The sequence below is a fragment of the Polyergus mexicanus genome, unplaced genomic scaffold, assembly GCF_030449975.1.
Source record: "Polyergus mexicanus isolate NDT 795.1 unplaced genomic scaffold, iyPolMexi1.0 SCAF_7, whole genome shotgun sequence".
NCBI classification, from domain to species: Eukaryota; Metazoa; Arthropoda; class Insecta; order Hymenoptera; family Formicidae; genus Polyergus; species Polyergus mexicanus.
This window is the reverse complement of record NW_027223327.1, coordinates 1,559,570-1,580,990: the sequence shown is the minus strand read 5'-3', so window position 1 is coordinate 1,580,990 and position 21,421 is coordinate 1,559,570. Positions and strand designations below refer to the sequence as shown.

At 34.3% G+C, this 21,421-nt stretch overlaps 3 protein-coding genes across 3 annotated transcripts; 1 reads left to right on the top strand and 2 right to left on the bottom strand.

Moving 5' to 3' along the window:
- The first annotated feature begins 165 nt into the window (after window positions 1-165).
- Window positions 166-2,969, top strand: LOC138935218 (dynein regulatory complex protein 10). The gene is made up of 7 exons (XM_070299671.1): window positions 166-191; window positions 1,472-1,569; window positions 1,762-1,939; window positions 2,034-2,169; window positions 2,282-2,431; window positions 2,507-2,636; window positions 2,706-2,969. Exons 2-7 carry the CDS (start codon window positions 1,489-1,491, stop codon window positions 2,895-2,897), a joined length of 867 nt encoding a protein of 288 aa, XP_070155772.1. The 5' UTR covers window positions 166-191; window positions 1,472-1,488; the 3' UTR covers window positions 2,898-2,969.
- Window positions 2,932-17,548, bottom strand: LOC138935220 (dynein axonemal heavy chain 7). Its single transcript, XM_070299675.1, has 41 exons — window positions 17,456-17,548; window positions 16,907-17,254; window positions 16,568-16,833; window positions 16,297-16,450; window positions 15,973-16,199; window positions 15,712-15,913; window positions 15,405-15,639; window positions 15,177-15,292; window positions 14,776-15,054; window positions 14,379-14,636; window positions 14,028-14,312; window positions 13,713-13,961; window positions 13,284-13,629; window positions 13,035-13,204; window positions 12,819-12,950; window positions 12,509-12,730; window positions 11,905-12,356; window positions 11,515-11,709; window positions 11,295-11,442; window positions 10,999-11,220; window positions 10,759-10,931; window positions 10,377-10,686; window positions 10,012-10,257; window positions 9,701-9,930; window positions 9,417-9,636; window positions 9,082-9,270; window positions 8,611-8,985; window positions 8,298-8,470; window positions 7,969-8,214; window positions 7,597-7,884; window positions 7,259-7,450; window positions 6,958-7,184; window positions 6,487-6,860; window positions 6,241-6,421; window positions 5,977-6,165; window positions 5,322-5,919; window positions 4,996-5,237; window positions 4,426-4,647; window positions 3,940-4,091; window positions 3,573-3,854; window positions 2,932-3,359 (listed from the first exon to the last, which is right to left on the bottom strand). Exons 1-41 carry the CDS (start codon window positions 17,531-17,533, stop codon window positions 3,153-3,155), a joined length of 9,900 nt encoding a protein of 3,299 aa, XP_070155776.1. The 5' UTR covers window positions 17,534-17,548; the 3' UTR covers window positions 2,932-3,152.
- A 1,444-nt stretch (window positions 17,549-18,992) lies between these two features.
- LOC138934905 (dynein axonemal heavy chain 7-like) lies at window positions 18,993-21,012 on the bottom strand. Its single transcript, XM_070299055.1, has 5 exons — window positions 20,668-21,012; window positions 20,027-20,540; window positions 19,612-19,763; window positions 19,366-19,519; window positions 18,993-19,250 (listed from the first exon to the last, which is right to left on the bottom strand). Exons 1-5 carry the CDS (start codon window positions 20,997-20,999, stop codon window positions 18,993-18,995), a joined length of 1,410 nt encoding a protein of 469 aa, XP_070155156.1. The 5' UTR covers window positions 21,000-21,012.
- Between the last annotated feature and the right edge of the window lie 409 nt (window positions 21,013-21,421).

The following is a 21,421-nucleotide window of genomic DNA, read 5'->3' as shown; positions in this document are numbered from 1 at the left end:
CGACGAGAGGAACGCCTTCTCTCGGAATATCGCGAAATGTTAGAAACGAGAAAAATCGTTCCTCCTAAGATGCATTCAAAAATTCTATCCTAGAATAGAGGTCCTCTATGTTTTTATTATGTTGAAAATAAATAATTTCTTTATCAGTCTATAATGTAACAAAATATTGATATATGGACAAACTGGAAACGGTAAGACTCATTCAACTGTATAACAACGAGAGAGAAAAGTGTGTAATACAAAAGAATTATCCATAATATATATATTCGAAAAAATTAATTCAAAGGAAGACTGGAATTTTAAAATAGCTGTGTCATTCATGGGGTTATGTGAGAGAAGCAACAAGAACAACTGTAGTATGATCTGTTATCTGATAAGCAGAATTTTTCCATCTTATTCCTACAATGGATTGATGACTTCACTGCTTTACATACAGACACAGAGTACTGTATGATCTATTTTATCTGATAAACGGAAAACCATTCATTGTAAATATTGGAGAAGACGAAAAAAATTCCTTGCCACGATCTGGCAGCTGTATTAGAGGGTAAAATAGCATTTAATTGACCAATCAGGATAAAAGGAGCAAAGAATTCTGTGATTGGTCAATTAAATACTACTTTACTCCACGGAATTTTCGAACGCACCCCTATTGACATTTTCATAATTACACTCTATTGCATAACAATATGCAAAATTGAATCACGGCGAAATTTTCTGAGAGGTCTTGTATATATTTGATTTTTTTACACATACGTCACAAACGCGCAGCTACGATAAATGAGAAACAAGAATATAGAGCGGCGGCTATCTTTGCTTTGGTAAAAGAATTTCTATTTTCATTGTTGTATTATGTGAATAAGTGAAAAGCAATAAAATCGATATGATCCCGAGAAAAAATGATCATAAGAGATCATATATAGTCATATATACACGGCTACAACTATACCGATATAGTTGTAGGTTTTGTAAATATCATATCGCTAGGCACGTATTTTGATAATCAAAAAAACATGCGCAATGATATTTATTGCAGAGTCTATATTGATAACCGTATACAGAAGAGCGCCCATAATTATATCCGAAAATTGGCGCGTTTATATACGCGCATAATAATTGCGTCATAATTTCGAATATATAATTACATATGGCCATATATATGATATATAATCATATAAGTCCATTTTTTTCTCGGGATACAATAAAATAATAGTGTGGTGTATTAAAAAAAAAAAAGTATATATTTTTTCTCAAATCGGAAAAATTGATGTTTAAAGTAAAATTTAATTAAAAATTTAATGATAAGATTTACAATAAGCTATCCAACAGAACACTTTTTATGTATAAGAGTCTTTTGATCTACGAGAAATTGGTAACCATAGGAATTTATTCTGTTGGATCGTTAAATGTATTTGTGATATTCCAAATAATTCTACAAGAGAAAATACTATAAGATTACTGTGTGTTTCAGAGAGAAATAACGAAAATATGAGCGAAAAGGATATCACGATTTCGATAATTCGAATGGAAAAACTTTTGGCGGGAATTTCTAGCAAGTTAGAAAAATCGGTAAAGTTATTTTACATAGCATTATGTGTATGTGTGGAATTTGTATCTTATTAAATAGATAAATTTCATTGCTCTCTTTAAAAGATCTATTTTGTCGGTGTTTTTCTGTTTGAAAAAGTATTTTATTTTATATAAATATATTTTAATTGTTTAAATGATCTTGCCTTTTGTCATATTATTATTATTTAATAGATTGAAAAACGCGGTATTGAAATTTCGCCGTTGCTTCAAGAAACCTTTGATCTTATCGAGCTTTTCAAAAAATTTGTTAAATCTCGAATGAAAAGAACTATTCAAGTAGAACGTATGCATGTTATCAATTTGCACGAATGCCGAACAAAAATAGCAGAAACGTTACCGGAATGTAAAGGTAAAAAAAATATATATATATATTCTTTTTTTATAATAAATTAATATATTCTTAATTATTTAGAACATAAATTAAATTATATATCAACTGACAGTTTTGCAGAAAGTATCTGACGAACAAAATTCGAATTTCGAAATTTTTCTAAGAGATATCGTTGTCTGTGTAAACGACGAGGAAGAAATAATGAAAAGCATCCGAAAAACATCAGAAGTAGAAATACCAAGAGAAATGTATTAAAATATTCATTATTATTTAAATAAAAATTATATTTGTTTAATGCATATAATTTTGCAACCTTTTTTTTATAAACAATCTTATAACACATAGCTTTATTATTTTTAGGGAGGGATCAATGCAAAAGATATTAACTGTAGCAGAACAAGAAGAAACGCGAAAAAAATTACTGGAATCTCAAATAGATTCGGCAAAACGCAGATTACACGGCATTATGGAATTCAATGCAGTAACCGAAAAGAAATTTTTCGATGTATGGTAAATACAGTGCGATTTCTAAAAATCACATATGATTCAGTATTTATCATTCGATTAATAGATTACAAATTTTAGCGCGAAAGTCGAACAGAAATACTTAGATCTTCTCGCTAAATACGATCGCGATATCGGCGCGTTCCATACTTTGATGGAGGAATTGTCGAAGGACAAGGAAGTTATTAAAGTAGAAACGAAAAATATGGAGGTACATATTATGATCTCAAGTGCTTAATGTATGCAATTTTACCAAATATTGATATGATTTTCTTTACAGAATCAATTGAGCGTACAACAAGTGTTATACACTCGATTAAAAAAGGAACGAGAAATTGCGCTGATAATAGTCTTTACCAAGAAACTGGATTTCTTTACACGAAGTCGTGCCGCTAAGATTATTCAAAAAGCATGGAGAGCATATTACGGGCGTATTTCTCTAAAGAAACGAAGAAAAACGAGGAGAAAATAATAAACTTTATTAACTAATCTGCTTTATATATCTTGATACGTATTTATTTCAGCCTTATTTTATGTATCGAATTCGGTTTTGAATCGTAGTTTGAATGAAAAAATAATATTCTTAATTACGAGTACACAGCATGGAAAATAATATTTTTTCATCAAGATTTCATTCATTTTTTTAAATAAAATATATAATCTATTATTGCAATGACAAGAATTAAACGGAAGAATATAATAATTGACATTAATAATTTGCTATTTTTTATTCACTTAGTTGACAAAGCATAGCCGCTCCCCGTATGATCCAATGCTCGGACGGTTTAATTGTAGGTAACCATATGGCTATGACGAAGTTCGTGGAGTGACCCGTGGTGGACAGCACCCCGCGACGTTCACTGGTTTTATAGAGCGGACAGGTATATGATCGTTTTTCTTCGATATCCTGCTTCTTCATCGGTATCAGCCACAACTGTAAAAGTAATATCGCAAAAAGGTAAGCTTCAAATTCTCACACGATTGAATAAAAATTTGAATTTTGTCTCTGTGTGTTCCAATAAAGCTATTGAGAAAAAACAAGAACACATTCTCTAATATGCAATATTCTTTGCATTTCTCTCAATCTTAATTAAATCTTTAAAAAAATGTCGATATACCTTTTGTTTGGAGGAATGAAACTACTTACAAAAGGTACGCTGTCGTGAAGCACTTTGGGGAAGCTCTCTTCTATGCACATTTTTTCCATATCGAATCTTGCGCCATCCAAAAATAATCCATAAATGTAAACGCCGTTCTCGGGCGCAGATGTGAAAACAGTTTCTTTAAGGACTACAAAGTCAAATGCGAGAAGATCTATGGGAATTCGATATTTTCGCGCGTAATTTTGCCGTATCCCGGTCAAAAATGCTTGCGTGAAGTAAAATCCTGCTAACCAAAATGTGACGGGTGGTCCTTTGTCGTACCATTTCTGCATAATAATAAATTATTTATATGGAAATGAATGTTTCGAGTCTAAAAGAATAAAACATTGAATATAATATATAGATATTTACCTGTAAAAATGTTAAACGATGTAGAAAATCACTGATATAACTGCCGAGAGGTTTTAAGGACGGGTAAGAATTTTGTTTCCACAAAAGAGGTATCTTGCTTATTAAAATTGCCTCGTAAATGTCTTCAAGCTCGAAAGACATTGCGATTATACCTAAATGCAAAGAGTATCGTGTATCAAAAATTAATTAAATAAAAATAAATAATTTAAATTAAAATAAATAAATTAAAAATAAAATAAAAGTTAATTAATTAAATCATAATATAATTTTTTGATATATTTAATATTAATTGTAACACAAAACTTCTCGAATATATCATATAGTTATTTACTATTTTTATTATTTTTTTTTTTTATTTGAAGGTCGGAATCTCAAAATTTGTGAGAAATGATTACTTTCTTGCTCGTCTTTTTTTTTGTGATTTGCTTTAATAATAGGCAATCGATTTCGCGTCAGTTTTTTTTTTAAGAATTAATAATTAAATACCTTTGATAGCTTTTCGTACATTGATGAGGCTATCTCTGATGCAACGTAATAATTTATTGAATCTGTCCATTTCTTGCACCAGTACAGTATTCATGCTTTCGCTGTATAATGTAGGATATTTTACGAGTGCTGCAATGAGATCGTAATCGTCTGGAAGTTTATCTAAAATTTCTGTTGCAACGTCGTAAACTATCTCATCGTCGGACACTTGTCTCAAACCAGGTTTGATAGCTTCCTAAGAAAAAGAATAATAGAATGTTTTTCATTATTCTTATTTAAATTAGACTGATTCCTTTAGACTTCCATTCTAGACTGGATTCTGGAAGAGAGTTTATCCATAATAGCAAATCATTATTTTGAAAGAATTTTGCAAACGGAACATACCTCTCTCTTAATTTCCCAAAGATCCTACAGATACGAAGGGCAAATAAAAAATATTACATAAAATCCACTAGTAATAATTAATTAAGAGTTCATTGTTTTTATAACAACATCATGATTACGTACCGTTCGGTCCTAATAATGTTGGATGAAATTAAAAAAAAAATAGATGAATATGATGAGATGTATAATTATCGTTATTGTTTAGATGAAAATTTACCTGAGTAAGCAGCAATGAAGTGAATAATAAATCTGTCTCTCGTTGATCTTTAAGAATATCGGCATTTTCGTTCATGCCGAATACACTTGGCTCAGTAATTATCGGAAGTTTTCTCGTATAGTTGAGATACGCATCATATTCTCTGACAATCGGACAGTAGTAAATAGAGGACGATACATCGAAGTAGTATATTTCATCGGCTAACAGCTCTCTATATATATAACGATAAATAATATAAATAATAATCTCTTTTTTTATGAATAAATATAAAATTATATAATTCATTGATACTCACGGACAATAAAACTTTGCCAGGATTGTGTTTAACGTTCTGCGATCCCATTCGTCCGTAACTCTTCCTCCGTAGTTGCATTCACCCGTAAGATATTTCAAAGCATCGAACTGCACATCTGCGTAATCATCTAGGAACATCTTCAATTGTAGAACGCTGATCCTCAGATCGGTTTCATTAAATTCATAGGGGATATTCCAACCGATTGGGCCGAACTTGCGTCTCTCTTGTACAACAGCGTGGAAGAAGCACAACGAGTACAGGAGCTTCTTGAAATACTCGCTCTGAATGCAACCTTCGAAGAATTCGGAACTGCTGATCGGATCACTCGCGTAAGATCTCAAGATGTTGGGCCTGAGTCCCTTGGGCGGCTCGTTCGTTATCTTGATGCCATTTTGGAGGACCGAGATGGGAAAATGTTCCGCCGGATAACTAGTGAGCCACAGCCGGAAATCAGGATGAATCGTGTCGGGTATCAGACCCTCGCAGATCTTCTCGAGCGTCGGCATCCAGCTCTTGGCCAAGTGACAATTTTGCAATACTACCCAGTTGCCGTGTAGCACGCCGTCCTTTATCAAACCTTCCGCTATAGGTCCTTGACCTGGTGAATAATAGCGCTATCAATTTTTAAAGGAGATCTCTCTATGCGAATATTTACCTTGGCCGAGAGACAAGTAGAAGAGACGCTTAGCACCGTAGCCTTGCTCGTCGGCAAATGTCAACAAGGCTTGCGCCGGATCGGCGCCGGGTGTCAAGACAAATATCAATGGAATGCAACAGTTGGAATCCGCGAAGGAGGATACCAAATCGAAAGGTGGTGCTTCCGCATATTGCGCGCCTAATTCTTCTATAATATTCAAAGACGATCAATATCCGTCAAAAATCTTTCGATTAATACTTGTATAACTTGTTTGTTTCTTACCTTCAACAAGTATTTGTACAGCCGATATAATTTTATCAGGTCGGATACATCGTAGAATTAATAATCGTTCGAATAAGTTTATATTTATGTATGGCGATGGATAAGATTGTTTCTGCGGTTCTCTCGAATCGAATATCTCTTTCCATTCGCTGATGGCATTGGAGAACGATTCTCTGATGCCCTACAAAATTAAAATGTGCATTCTCTACGAATATCGATTATGCGAGCACGTAAGCAGCAATTTACTTCGAATCCTTTGATATTATCCAGTCGGCATAGCTGATCCCATTGTTTAACAGGTAGCCATTCTGCAGGATTTACATATGGATTTTCTAAACCTATTCCACCGGTTAGCAGAAATAACCATTGACTCACGGTTTCCGGTATATCGCTCGTTCTACGTAAATTGATGACGAGGAGCAGCGCGAAAAGTAGCTTATCTTTTTCAAACAATGATCTACAGATATTGACATAAAGGAAATATGTAAAGTATTTTGTCAGGTCTTTTAGACGTTGCTCAACAGTATCGGTTGGTTCCGTATTAGTGATAGCCATATTATAAAGATTTACAAACCAGACCAACGAATATTGGTACATTGGATCTATATTGGCTAAAGATGCTGCAAAGAGAAAGAAATACTTGATTAAAATTTGATTAAGAAAAATTTTATTTTTTTTCTTGGTATTATTTTTTCTTTTCAACGAGTATTACGATACCTATTGTGAAGAATAATATGGTCGAATAGGCTGCGATAGGTTGATATTGAAGTCTCGCGGTGTCGATCGATTTCTCTGTGACCTCCGTGGCTGCTTGTTTCACTTGGATATCGTCGCTTAAATTTTTGGACACCATTAGAATGTCGATAGCTTCCTCGTCCTCTAATATGTTACCTTTTGCCATAGAAAGTACTTCCAAGATTTTATCTTCCGTCTCCTTCAACATTCTATGTAAAATAAGATTATAAGTAAAAATAGAATATAAAACACTAGACATTATATAATGAGATTAACAATGTACCTTTTGTTTTCAGCACCCTGCACGATCAAAATATTCTTCTCTGATTCCAAGTCCGGTCTTTCTCTCGCGACCACGATACCAAGCAACTGATCTTCTAAGCCACTCGGAGTTATCATAAAATTCAGCAGAGTTACTCTCACAGCTATTTCCGGCAGATAATGAGGATTTCTTAATTTTGTCGTAATGTAGAGCCTGTCTCAATATTATAATATTATTATACATATATTTTATACATAAGACACGAACAAATTTTATCTCGTGTGTTTTATGATGATATTTTCAAGATCTTAAGCTAAAATATCGAATATATTTTACATATGTATTAAATTAACATGTACCTAAAATTAGTATTATATTCTACTATAGTATCGCCCAATTTTATGCATAATGCACCAGCTTGCTTGAACGTCTGTTTGAGAAGTATCGGCTCGAGAACGGCATCTAATTCTTCCTCCACGTTCTCCAGTAGTACTGGTTGTCCAAATTGTATTGCGTTTTCCAAGATCCTTATATAATCATGCTGGCTCAGCCGAATAATGCTTATATTATTCTTTTTCTCCAAGTTTCTTATCCATTTATTAGCTTGGCTTTGCGGATCTATCATTAGCGGCCATCTTCTGGCGTTCCTAAAGATGCAGGATTATATAATGCAGATTTATTTCATAATTCCGAAATTATAATTATAAATTATAATTTTATAATCGACTTACATAACGATGATTCCGTTGTCAATGGAAAACGCATCGGCGGGTAATCCGGCGATGTTCCAGGATCTGATCAGAACCGGATCGCCGAGTATCTCGCGCAGCTGAAAATCGTGGCTGCAAATCATTTGCAAATCTGTGCACAACTGTACCCATTCGCTTATCTGCTGCACGCGAAACGGCATAGTGAACGGACCTAAATAAGCCACTACGCCGGAAGCAATTATTACATCGCCTGTTAACCGATGGTATCTACAAGAAAGTAGAAAAATTGTTGGATCGGATGAACATATTTTATGCAATAATAAAAAAATAGTGTTTCAGGTTCATCTTACTTGTCGCCTAATTGTTCGGCAGTTTGAAACCAACGTGCATATTCTCCGCCCAATCCTCCGATAAGGTCCTCGGCACGTTTCAGTTTCGTCTCGCAATCCGCTACTTGATCCGACATGATTTGAAACTCTATCTTTTTCTTGTTTAAGGTTTCTTCAAGATGCAATAATTTTTCCTAATAGGATTTTACAAGGATTTTAATGCAAAATTTATAAATATATTTTTAATATTGTTTTCTTATAAAAATTAAATTTTATAAACTACTCGATATCAAAAGTTTCACTGAAAAAATAATTTTAGACAATAATTTTATACCTGCACTTGGCGCAATTGCTCTCTCTTTAAGTTTAACTTTTCTATAGCATTGCGATAGGCAGCTTCAGCTTTTGCCAAAGCTTGTCTTTTAGGAGCCACAATCTTAGCGATTATATCGTACTCGGACATTGCAATGACCCATCGGCATAATCCTTCGCAAGCCGTCGAGACCTTCTTTATCTTTTCCGGATCGAAGTCTGGATTAGTCAGGTATTCATTTCGTATCGTTTCTATCACTTTATCCGGTATGTTATCCTTATCAAAATTGAGTAGCGAGTCCAAAAATTTAGCGTCGCTCAGCATTCTTAAGGCAGCCTTCCAGTAATCATCGACGTACGTGCCCTCCTTCGTGTACATTCTCTCTGGTTTTATTTGCTACAATAATTTGTTTAAATTTTAACAAATATGTTTGGATTATAATTATAGATGTTTTCACAAACGATATAATACGTGCTATTTTTCATCGTGTACCTTGAGAACACAAACGCTCTCCACAATAAGCTTCACACCGTACGGTGGATGTTTCATTGCTTTCACCACTGCAATATCTGTCGTTGTTAACGTATCTAACGCTGCTTGAGCGCGACTTAAAATAGGCATGGCTGCAGCCAAATCAGCATCGCACTCGGTTTTTATCACAGCTGCTTCGTCCGCTACTAACTGATACAATATTTTTTTATTACATTCAAAAATATAATTATTATTTTATTTGTTTGGATTTTTATATATTATTAATGTTTATTTTAATGTTAATAATATATATATATATATATATTTTTTTTTTAATCGCAATTAAACATTCTTACTTGTGCCGCGGCTTCGTCGACTTTGACAACTTTCTCAAATTCCGCCACTTCTTGATTCTCTCTCTCGACATCGGCTAGCATTTTCTGGATATCCTGCGTGGCTGTGATTAATTTCGGTTGCAATTGCTTCAATGTATTTTGCATATCTGTCACTTGTTGTTGCGTGCTATCCAATTGTCCTAATCCGCCTTCGTATCGAGCTTTAACGTGCAACACTTCTCTGCAACGTTATAGAAAATTAATTATGGGAAAATTTTTGAGGCTGAAACAAGAGTTATATTTACCCGCGTTTTTTGTCAAGTAAACTTTGAAAAGTGTTGATCATTTCGAGATAAGAGGTAGGAGTCACATAATTGCGTCTATTTAAACGAAATAAAAATTCTTCGCTTAATTTTTCAGTGGACACGTGGAAAAATTGACACATGTCAATACCGGCTTTTCTTTCATGATCAGTAAGTTCGGTCGTTGATAAAAATTTCGTTGCAACAGCCAGTAGAGCATCTTCAGGCCATGGCTTGAGTGTCAATCAAAATCAATGATATAATATAACATTGTATTAAATAATAAATCTGATGACTTTAGAGAATTTCAATACCTGAAGCCAATCTATGGTGCAACAGTTAACTAAAGCCGGGAATTTCCTGATCCGATTCCTGAAAGCGTCACCGATGGGAGACATAGTGACAATGATATGTAGCTGATCGCGACATATTTGCACAAATAAATTAAAAAGCGCTGCAGGGCTACCGTCCGTTTGTAACGATCGTTCTCTCTGTTGATCAATCTTTTTCATTTTTTCACATATTTCAGCCTTCTCGTCAGCCGCATATATATTGGGTACCTAAGCGAAAAAAAAAAGTTATAAAATTTTTTGCGATTTTTGGTAACGAACAGAGAAAAGTAGATAAAACGGAAGATGCGACGTGGAAAAAAAAATAATAACTTGTTATATTTATTTACTTCTCCAGAATTAAGCATATTGCTGATATCCTCCAAGAAGTTCTCCTCCTTAATCTGCGTATCGCTGAAGAGGAAAGCCGAGTGCAACTCTGTGGCAGTGGCTTTTTTTAAAATAGTTTTGATATCCTCATGCCACTCATGGAGGCCGTATTGTTGCGTAAGGTCGACCTGGAACACGTCGTAGTCGCAAATATGCGATGCCAGCCTGGTTAGAGATTGCCTTCCGGATCCGCCAACTCCGACGAGAAGAGCGTGACTTCGCGGTTGCTTGATAATACGAGCAATCCTTGATAGATGCTCGATGGCAAACCTTTATATTTATCCTGAATTTAGCACACAAGACAAGTCAATTACTTAGCAAAAATATAAAACAGAGATTTACCGAAACAACACCAAGTTCATAGGCTTCTTGGTCATTGAATTATATTCGGAAAGATACGTTTCCACAATCTCTCGTAATTGTTCTAGATCACTGACTTCTTGATACAAGCGTATATCCGCTTTGGCATCGATAAAATCACAATATACTAAATTTCGTAATTCGTTTACAGTGATCTGCAAATATTTATGATGCAAAAGTATAGCTTTTTTTTATTAACAAAGAAATTTATGATGATCTCACCCTTTTAATATATTGTTCTTTTTTAGGCAATAAATCTTCGAAGAGTTCCTCCATTGAAACTTCCATACATTTTTTTAGTATCACATCCATTTGCTGTATCAGCCAATTGATATCAATTTCATCGACTAAACGATCGCCAAACACTCGAAGTATCTCGTGAACCCATAATCGTTTCATATTTGAGAGCGCGAGCATGGTTTCCGGGACAGATAGAAGAACTCCCTATATATAATTATAATTGCAACAATAAACACAAAATTTTTCTTAAAAGTAATTAATACGGATGTTTAAATAACCTGGATTACTCTGGAGAAATCTCGAAGATTAAACATGTAATGGCATTTTGCAGGTGTTGGTAGCAGAAAGGACAAGCTCTTTTTATAAATATGTAATGTTGCAAGAACAATTTGATCAATGCATGGATCAAATTCTTTGCTAAAACCCCTATAATAATACGAATAAATTTAACATGTATTTTCTTTAAATATTAAATACTTTCTTTTTTAATTTACAGACCTCGTATCAAGATGCCATAGAACGATTCTGCTGAATATCGTAATCATAACATCATCCTCGAATTCGGATATCGTCAGAACGAAAAAGTGCCGTTTGAATCGCGGCGTGACATCTTTCCCAGTAAATGGTGGAGCCATGGCGCACATTAATTGAATCTCGATCAATTTTATTAACGTTCCTTCTTTTCTGTCATACCTACAGGTAGGTAATAAATTGTATGGATATCACTTATAAATTAAAATTAATATAATGTTTAAATAATGTGTGTATTTATAAGTGTATGTGTATTTAATATCTTAATCTCACAATTATTTACCGTTACATAAATTAAAGTCATAAATTAATACCGTTATATAAATTAAATTATATATATAATTTGAAATATTTTACCATTGCCAATGATCCAACCATTGTCGTAATAACTCTATAGGCGGTTGCGCTCCGAATGTTTCTTTCAACGGCATCGAGACATCATCGACAAAGACGATCCAGCGTTTTCCTATCGGAGGACCGTACACACCCTTACGTCTGCGATCTAGCTTGCTCATAATAATATCCTGAGTTTGATTAGCAGTGGTCTGCGCGGAGAAATTGATCAATAACGGTTTATTCACCGCAGCGTTATTTTTCTTCAATAGAAAGTCGATTATATACACAGACTTTCCGGTCCCTGTCGGACCCACAAAGAGCACTGGCTTTTCGTGCTGGACCAACATTTGAAAGAGCGCCGTGAATCGTATCGTTTCTATCGTCGGCACGATTATCTGATTGACTGGGATATCACGGGGAATCGACGGCGCGGATATTAATTCGTCTGACCATAGTTTCCACTTTCCTTTGCCCTGCAATAATGCAATTTTAGCTGGATATAATAAAAACGTCTTACAAAATATAAAGAATCAAACGCGTCGCGAAGAAAATTTGAACATTCCTTTTTTTATTCATGTGTTAAAATGAGATAAATAAATGTTTATAAATAATACATTTTATTCACCTCTTTAATAAATCTGTAGTCAAATACCAGATGATGCTTCGGCATGACGAAGATATAAGGTTTCAAAGGCGGTGGAATCGGTTCTTGTAACTGAAATTGATTCATCAGGAAAAATGGAAATTCTTTTTCTAGAAGCCCGCGAAATAAAATGCTAAATTGTTCTCTGTATTTGGCTTCTAACGTGCCTCCCATCGCCCAAATGCACGAAAAGAAAAACGAACCCTATATATACATAAATATTTAAAGTTACATCTCTATTGTCACTTGCAAATAATATTTTATCAATTATTTAATTATTGAACTTTTCAACCTCTATCTGCGCTCGCAAATCAAGCTCGCTTAGATTCTTTACAACTTCTTCGTTATAATAATCATCCATGAAACAATCCATGAGATAAGTAATGGATCGTAAAAGATTCGAATCGGGCATTGGACATATTTCCTACGAATCAGTCAAGTGTAAATATGAAATTTTTATTACGACATTTTTATCAATTCTCGCTTTATAACGAAAAAAATTGTCTACCTTTACGTTACACCGGCGTAATAAGTGAAAGAGGGGTTTGCAAAATCTGACGACTAATGATTCGTATATGAAGATCCGCAACCATTCGTCTATCACTTCCGGTAATGCCGCTATCCAAGAATTTAATAAAGGCTCCCATCCCAACGCTCCAGGTTCCATATAAATCATGCCTGTTTCGAGTAATACATTGATTTTTTAGTTTCAAATATCTGGTGCTCATATGTTATGTTATTATAAGATTCCATTTACCACAACGAGATACCGTGGCCGGTGAAGCGGCTTCTAAATCCAACGGTTCGAATATCAAGTTAGTCGTTGGCGCTAACTGAATGATCTCCCCGCTCATCAAGCACAGTTTCTTGTTGTCATCGAGAACAGTGTTCATACTCTCGATCCATATCGCGTCTATCGGGCCGTCGAAGACCAACCACTTTCGATTGTTGTTCGGCGAAGTCGCGAAAGCCCGATAGCTAATAGCCAGAATGCCATCGTTCCACTCGTGAGACGCCGGATCGAATTGTCCGTACAATTGTCCCAGTGTTATCGACTTCGGATTAATCACCGTTATCTCTACCTTGTGTTCATTCATCAGGTTCTATTCAAAATTAATTGAATTTGATTGATTAAATCATTATATGTATATAATTTTGTTTCTTTGATGTTCATGCAGGCTCTTACATTCTCCTCGCAAATTTCGAGGGCATCGGCTAACATTTTGTATGCCGTGGTCTTGCCGGCGAAGGGATACCCAACGATCATGAATCCATGTCTGACCAACATCATTTCGTATATCTGCTGAATTTTTTCTAGAAATGCCGGGACACATTGAATGTTTGCGGCAGCGCATGCTTGATACGCAGACGCATTTAAATGCACATAGTCTGGCTCTGGAAGTTGCACGTTTGGAAAAAGATCCGAGGTAATACCCTAAGACAACATAATTTTTATTTTTATTTTTTTTTTACTTGCGTTTATATAAATGTATATACATACGTGAAATAGGGGTATATCTTCGCTGAGAAACTTGGGCAAATTCACATCTTTGATACTACGTAGGATTAAAATGTCCTCGTTTTCCTTCGGATATTTCAATTTCAAATTTCCTGCCGCAATTAAGACAGACTTTACCGCTCGCATCCCATAATCATAATGATTCTGACTAGACAGTTGTTCCGAGCATAATTTGTAAGCCATAACTATCTTTACAGATAAGGGTCTTGCATCGTAAAATCCGTACGAATATAGCGTATTCTCCGCTATTAACGCATAATCCGGTACCTAAAATCAAACGGTAAAATATAACATAAATTCACGGAAAATGTAACAGCATTTTTGATATCTCACCATCATGGCTACTGGTCGAAACAAGGCCTTGAGATTGTCCGGTAATTCTGTTCTGCCGGCGTATCCCGGATTCATTGTAATAAATACCGCGCAGGTACGATCGAGTTTTAATTCCGTCTCCTCGAATATCAGAGTCTTTTTTTCCGCATGTATAGCACGTTGAATAGTCAAGATTTGTTGTGCCACAACCGACAGGACCTCCAAGTCGATGCGATTAAATTCGTCGAAACAAGACCACGCACCTGTACTAGCCAATCCCTAATAATATATAATTATTCGAAATAAGAAAATTTGTTTATCTTTTTTTTTTTAATATTCTACATATTATTATTCTAAACTTTAATCTTTCTCTAATTAAATGTAGTTGTAACTAAATCTTTTCTTTAAATTTGTGTACTTTGAAAAATTTGCCTAGGGCGATGTAGTCAAGCCCCTCTGAACAATTGAATACAACGCATTGCTTGGCGACTGCCTTTGCTAAATCTTTGGTAGTCTCTGTTTTTCCTGTCCCCGCAGGTCCTTCTGGTGCACCGCCAAGATGAAGGCTAAGCGCGCCGAAGAGTGTGCGATAACATCGATCGGTGAGTGGTGTTATCACTAATCGTGACGTATTGCCCAGGTATTCGTATGCATACATCAGTCTAGAATTTATCATCATCGTGTGCAAGTTTTCATCCTGTACGAGGAAGAAATGAAAATTTTGACATGAATATTGATAGAATGTTAATGTGTATGACAGATATTTGCATATTGTAAAAAATTAAGGAAGAGAGGTGTTATACGTTTGAATCTACTTACTATCCAGTAATATCTCAATTGACAAAGCCATTTAAAATCCGTAACTTGATTCACACCTTGCTCGCATAATTGCATCAATACGTCACGACTGTGAACGTCTAGCGTCACTAAAGCTTCTGTATGTAAGAAAAAAATATTTTTAATATTTAAATATATATATATATATTTTTTTAGCAAATGTAACTAATCTTATATTTTCTAAATTATTGTTTAGAATGGAATTTCAACCTAACGTCGTTCGATTCTGCGTTGATAATCTACCGCGAACAAGCTTAACAATTTCATTAAGCTCGTATGTACACGTTTCTACATAATCTCTTAAACTTTCGAGGCTTTGTGGAATCTTATCGCTAACATCTGCCGTCCAATATAGTTTGCTGACACAAAGAATGGTTTGACCCGGCCATTCCAGGACCCATTGACTCCTAGCTTTAGTCGGAAAAGCATTTTTAGCGCGTATCACCTGAAGAAGCAGATTGACGTATGAAAGATTTGTATCGATATATAAAAACGTTGCTTCTATATTTCGATTAACCTGAGCCTTTACGCTTTTCTTCATATCAGTCTCGAGTTCGAGGAGCCACTTCTCCACTTGTCCTCGTGCAGCGGCCGTATCGATTACGTATTCAAGAACAATCTCCTCCTCTTCAGATGATATCATTGCTGTGGCCTCCATAATATAGGTAAAACTCAATTTTGCAATGCCTTCGAAACACTTTTTCAGATGCGGCTGCACTCTACGATGACAATTAAATAAATAACTGCAAATGACAATGACTGATTTAACAAATCATACCGCGTGGGATCCTTGGTTTCGGACAATATTTCCAAGAGTTCGTCGTTAGAAAGGAAGAAGAATCGCGGGAAGAAAAGTCTTTTCTTCTCTAGATAAGCGGCGAGTCCTTTTTGCACCAATTCAAGCAGGTTGGTACATTTTTTCAAACGATCCAGCATCTTATCGATATCGACGACGATCATAACTGCTGGATTAGCCGCGACGATTGTCATAATTTCCCTCCAAATCTACCTTGCGTGTACGTTTTATTTTATTTATTTTTAATTTTTAATTGTTTTATATATATATATATATGTTATAAAATAATTTAGTTTAATTACAAACTTTGTCTACGGCACTAAATCGCCGACTCTCCTCCGGCATCTGTTGCTGTATATCAGGTGACGTGAAAATCGGTTCGAGATACATCCATGTCGCTTGAACTTTTAGCCAATAATCCATGATATCTTGCAGTAAAAGTAACTTGTTTTCCCATCCTCTAAACGGCATAAATGTCTTTACAAATTTTGTTTGACAGTTAAAGATTGATCACAAAACTGATAAAAAATTGAAACTTTTTAAAATAAAATTATTGAAATTTTTTGAAAAAACCTACAGAGTTTCTTTTTCGAACGGCTTTATATAAAGAGAATTTTTCATGGTTTGGGTTTTCGTCAGATGATCATCGAGTAATTGCTGTAACTCATCCACACTGGCAATGACATATGTGCCGGTATCGCGATAAGGATTAACAGTGAACGCAATATCTGCCCAGTCAGAATACATTTTGAATAAGGCTCTCTCCAGATTACCCTCTTTAGTGGCTGCCTCGGATATTGCCTCGAATTTCGCTACATAATCGCCTAATCCATAATCAAGAATCTATGAATATATATAAATAATATAATAACTATTTTTTATATTTATTGACAGATTCGTCAGATTTGCATTTCACCTTAGCCAACGTCATGTATTCATCGACTTTTATGGGAAATCCAACAATTTCCGAGACTTGCTCCCAATGACGACTCTTCAGGGAAGGATTACCGAGGGTTAATATCACTGGCATGTGCTCCTTGAAATCCTCGATTCTCATTCTCACAATTTCCGCCAGTTTCCTCACTATGGGTTCTTGAAAAGCTTTCTCCAATTTGTATATCGTACGATACGCGATACCAGTTTCGTTCTCGATTATTTCGGGATCGTAAGAACCTATCATAGCTTCCGTCCACATTTCATAGTTAGTCAAGAACTCGCAGGCAATGTCATAGAATTTCTTGTAGGGTGTCAATTTATCGGCTATCTACATAGTATAAAAGTGAGGGACACAGTATAAAAGAAAAAATGCAAGATCAGCATGTGGAAATTCAAAAATTTTTAACATTCTGCAGAAAAACATAAATATGTGTAACAATTTATATAATCTGTATTTTTAATAATACCGGATTACAAAACAAACTTGAAACATATAGCTAAATCACACGATAAAATTAAATTGCATTACCTTTTTCCTCAAAGGATACTGTGATATTTCCCAGCCGAATAATTTCTCCTCATCGTTGAATTCGGCAATCGTATCCATAGCAGCGATCAATTTGTTATCAAGACTCGTAGCTTTCTTCTTGTATCTTTGTATCTCCTCAATGTTACCCCAGTATTGCAATTCATTGCAGTGTTTTTCGTAAATTTGAAGATCCTGGACGAATTTGTCGATTCTAGCTTTGAGCGTTGCCTGGTACTCGCCTGTTTTACTCGCGACTATTTCTCGATGCGTTTCGAAAATTTCAGGCATTTTGTGATACCTGATATATCAAAATGTCAACACGCGCGATTGAATACAAAACTGATATATATTATTTCAACAACTCCTTTATACTCGTCATAATTAAATCTCAAGTGCAATTAATTGTTTTATTCTACGTTTAATAAAGCGTAATTTTTTTTTGTAATTTAAATTACTAAAATTGCACTCACCATTGGAAAGCAAAATTATTGCTTTTTAATTCGACTGGCGTTAAATGATGATAATCCGATAAAAATATTATGTATTTCATTACTTCTCTCAATCGAGTCTCTAATTCAAAAACGGTGTTTGTTTCAGATTTATGTATAAAAGCCTGCAGTTTCATGAGTTCTGATGTATTGGGTGGTATACTTAATGCCTGGTCCGAAATGTTTTGATAAACATCTCCTATACTAGTAATTAGGTAAGATTATTATCAGTAATTTAATTTATATAAAAGTAATTTATTTATATAAAATTATATTTTTATATTAAAAATTTATATATATGAAAGACATACGCTCGAACTTTTTGCTGATAATCGGCAACCATTCTTGAAACTAATTCGTCCTTTAGATGAGCAGCTGTAGAAGCAATATGTTCTATAATATAATGCCTGCGAACTTCAAAAAGATCAGTGAAAGACGTCCAATAAAATTCTAGCCGTATATTTTTGCTCAGTTGATCGTAATAATCAATGAGTTCACAATATTTCTCATATGGATTAGGCGGTTGCGCTTTTAGAAAATCCTGAATGTGTTGTATATCTTCGCCGTTTATTAAACTCATATATTTGTCAAACTCGCGTAATTGTAATTCCGGATCAATTCTGTATTGTTGAATTATGTTTGATATAGTATTTGCGTGCTGCTCAAGAAGGTCTGAAGAAATTATTGGCTACGGAAACACGTGGAAGTTTAATGATCACAATATTATAACATAATTTTTTAAATCAATTCTAATCATTATAATAATTATAATTATATTTTCTTATAATAGTGTTTTGTTAAATTATTATATATAATATATATATATATATATATATATATATATATATATTTAAGCAACTTAATATTGTATAAAACTACCTTGAGTAGTTCAGGCGCACCAGTATCAGGATGAACCCATTCCAATTTTATCTCCGCGCGTGGTAATGTAGTTACAGCGTCGTAAAAAGAGTTCAACAACATCGAAAGCCCATTTACGAATGCATTGAATGTGGGATCAAAAGTGATAGACGTATTCTTTACCACAACGTCTATGTTAAAACCATAATTTGTATACTGTTCGAGCAATAATTGTATTCAATGGGTATCTCGATCAAAATGTTGAAAACATTTACAAGTTTTAATTGAGAATGTCTACTCACACCCACGTCAGTAAGATAGTCGATATAGTCTTCCATCGAACGTAAGCACAAATCTCGCAATTGATTTTCCATGACATAGGCAAGACAATTAAAGAATTTATTATATCGCGGATCGTCCGCCGATGGTAAATTTCCCTTTTTTGAAACCTAAATATAAAGATATTTCAATTAAATAATAAAAAATGCACAATAAAATTTATATTAATGCAAAATAGCTTTTCCTATTTCTATTTTATAATTATTAAAAAATCGTATTTCTTACCCTGAGTAAAATGTTGCAAATTTTTGGCAACCATTGTTTGAGAAGATTGTCGCTTGTATTTCTAAGTATTGTCATGAATTTGTGTTCAAATGTCGAAAGATCGTACGGTTGTCTATACGATGCCAGTTCTCTTCTGTCTACTTGCTTGACTTCTCTATAATTAGCGAAAAAAATCGTAATTATATTAAATTAAAAATAATGTATATAATTAGTATTATACAATGATACGACACACAATTCACTAACCCGTATTCGCGATACCAATAATCCAAAGTTTTTCGAATGCACAAATGATACAGAATAATCGATCTTTTTTCTAATTTCATCCTTATTTTTTGATACTTAACGCCTTGTTCTGGCTCGGAGAATGGCTCGGCGATTCTTCGGGAGAACAACGGCTGGAACATGCACGACGTTGTTCCGTGAAACACAAACGCAAATAATTTGGAAGCCGAAATCGTACGTAGCATAAAAAACTAATTACCCTTTTGTGTTTTTTTCTTTTGTTAAATTGTGTTATTGATATAAAAGCAGTTACGTAATTATATTTTTTAAGCTCGAAATTTTATATTGTGCATAAATAATATTTTATTTTTTTAAAGAAACGCTAGCTGAAATCATATTATTATCTTATTGCATTATTATTGTTATGCATACTAACCGGTGCACAGAGATTATGCGTCTCTTCGAATGGTTCCTGTAGCACAAAGTCAACGACAGCTTTTCTCATGCTTGTAACGTAATCGCTTTTTAATTCCCGAATCAATTGCTCGAAACACTCGCTGTGTCTCTCCTGCCATTCAGCGGTCACCATGCTTGTTATCTTCTTTAACGTGTCAGAATCTAAGGTGTCTGCGTGAACGTCATCGATCTCATGAAGAATGTAGTAATAATACCTCAAGAGATTTTTGTCTTCCTCTGTGAGCCAATCGTGAACATCAATATCGCTGCACGAAGCTGCCACTGTTTCCCCGCAAACATTAGTATCACGATCCAAAATCGTTTCTTTTTTTGCTACACAATCATCGCATATTTTTCGACTTTTTTCCGGCCCTTTGATTTTTCTGATGAGATGCATCCGAAATTCGGCTCTCTGCTGGCATAGCGATGTATAATAATCATCTTTTTGGGGTGCGATTTCTTTTTTTTCTTTTTTCTTTGATGCTGTGATACTCCTTCAAGTTTATTTAATTTTTTTTTAAATTAAAAAAAAAATATATACGATATAATCAAATATTAAAGCTTACAAATTACATCTTGTAATTATAGCTTGTGGTACTTTATAAATCGTTGATTGTTTACCTTGATAAAGTTTCGCACTCTTGTGATAATAAGTCTGGGACACTTGGTTTATCTATAATATACTTTTTCAAATAATCGAAAGTTTTTTGATGCGTATATTTTTGTAAAAGCTTTGGGCAATACGTATCGGAACTAGATTTCATCGAATCGCAATGTTTTTTACGAGATTTTCTAACGTGCGGCTCTTCGAATACGTGGCTTCGCTTCATTGATTTCATACATGGTTCCGAATATTTATGGATATCGCTTTCTCTATCGTCTTTATCTTGTTCCGTAGCTTTTTCTGTTCTTTCGTTTCCATTTTTCTCTTGTACGCAATGCGACATCTCCATCACGTAATCAAGTTACGTCTCTTATCACAATCGTTATATTAAAATACTTGAAAATATTGCACACGAGCATAATTTGAATATAAAAATATAAAGTAATTTTTATATTAAATTGCACATATATAGAGTTACTTTAAATCTCCCTTTACATGTCATAATTGTTATAACTTACCGTTTTTAAAGTTTATAGTCTCAATTGGTTAGACCGAAAAATATATAATGCATAATTCTCGTATTACAAAAACTTGTTTCTAATTATTTCATGTTTATCTCATCAAGTTTTTCTAAATTGTTTCACTTTGTATCAAATTACTTCATAGAGGAATACGCTATGCAGTATGCAGCACGAAACACGAAACTGCCTTGAAATCTATAGTTTACGTTACCATAGCAATCACTCTGACATTAAACATATGTTGTGTCAA

Coding starts and splice junctions, on each gene's coding strand:
- LOC138934905 (XM_070299055.1), bottom strand. CDS start 20,999: ATGGAGATGTCGCATTGCGTACAAGAGAAAAATGGAAACGAAAGAACA. Junction 20,541..20,667: donor GAGTGCGAAACTTTATCAAG/GTAAACAATCAA, acceptor ATAAACTTGAAG/GAGTATCACAGCATCAAAGA. Junction 19,764..20,026: donor CGCATAATCTCTGTGCACCG/GTTAGTATGCAT, acceptor TGCATGTTCCAG/CCGTTGTTCTCCCGAAGAAT.
- LOC138935220 (XM_070299675.1), bottom strand. CDS start 17,533: ATGGATACGATTGCCGAATTCAACGATGAGGAGAAATTATTCGGCTGG. Junction 15,914..15,972: donor GAAACCAAGGATCCCACGCG/GTATGATTTGTT, acceptor TTGTCATCGTAG/AGTGCAGCCGCATCTGAAAA. Junction 10,932..10,998: donor AAGAACAATATATTAAAAGG/GTGAGATCATCA, acceptor AAATATTTGCAG/ATCACTGTAAACGAATTACG.
- LOC138935218 (XM_070299671.1), top strand. CDS start 1,489: ATGAGCGAAAAGGATATCACGATTTCGATAATTCGAATGGAAAAACTT. Junction 1,940..2,033: donor AACGTTACCGGAATGTAAAG/GTAAAAAAAATA, acceptor ATCAACTGACAG/TTTTGCAGAAAGTATCTGAC. Junction 2,170..2,281: donor GTAGAAATACCAAGAGAAAT/GTATTAAAATAT, acceptor TATTATTTTTAG/GGAGGGATCAATGCAAAAGA.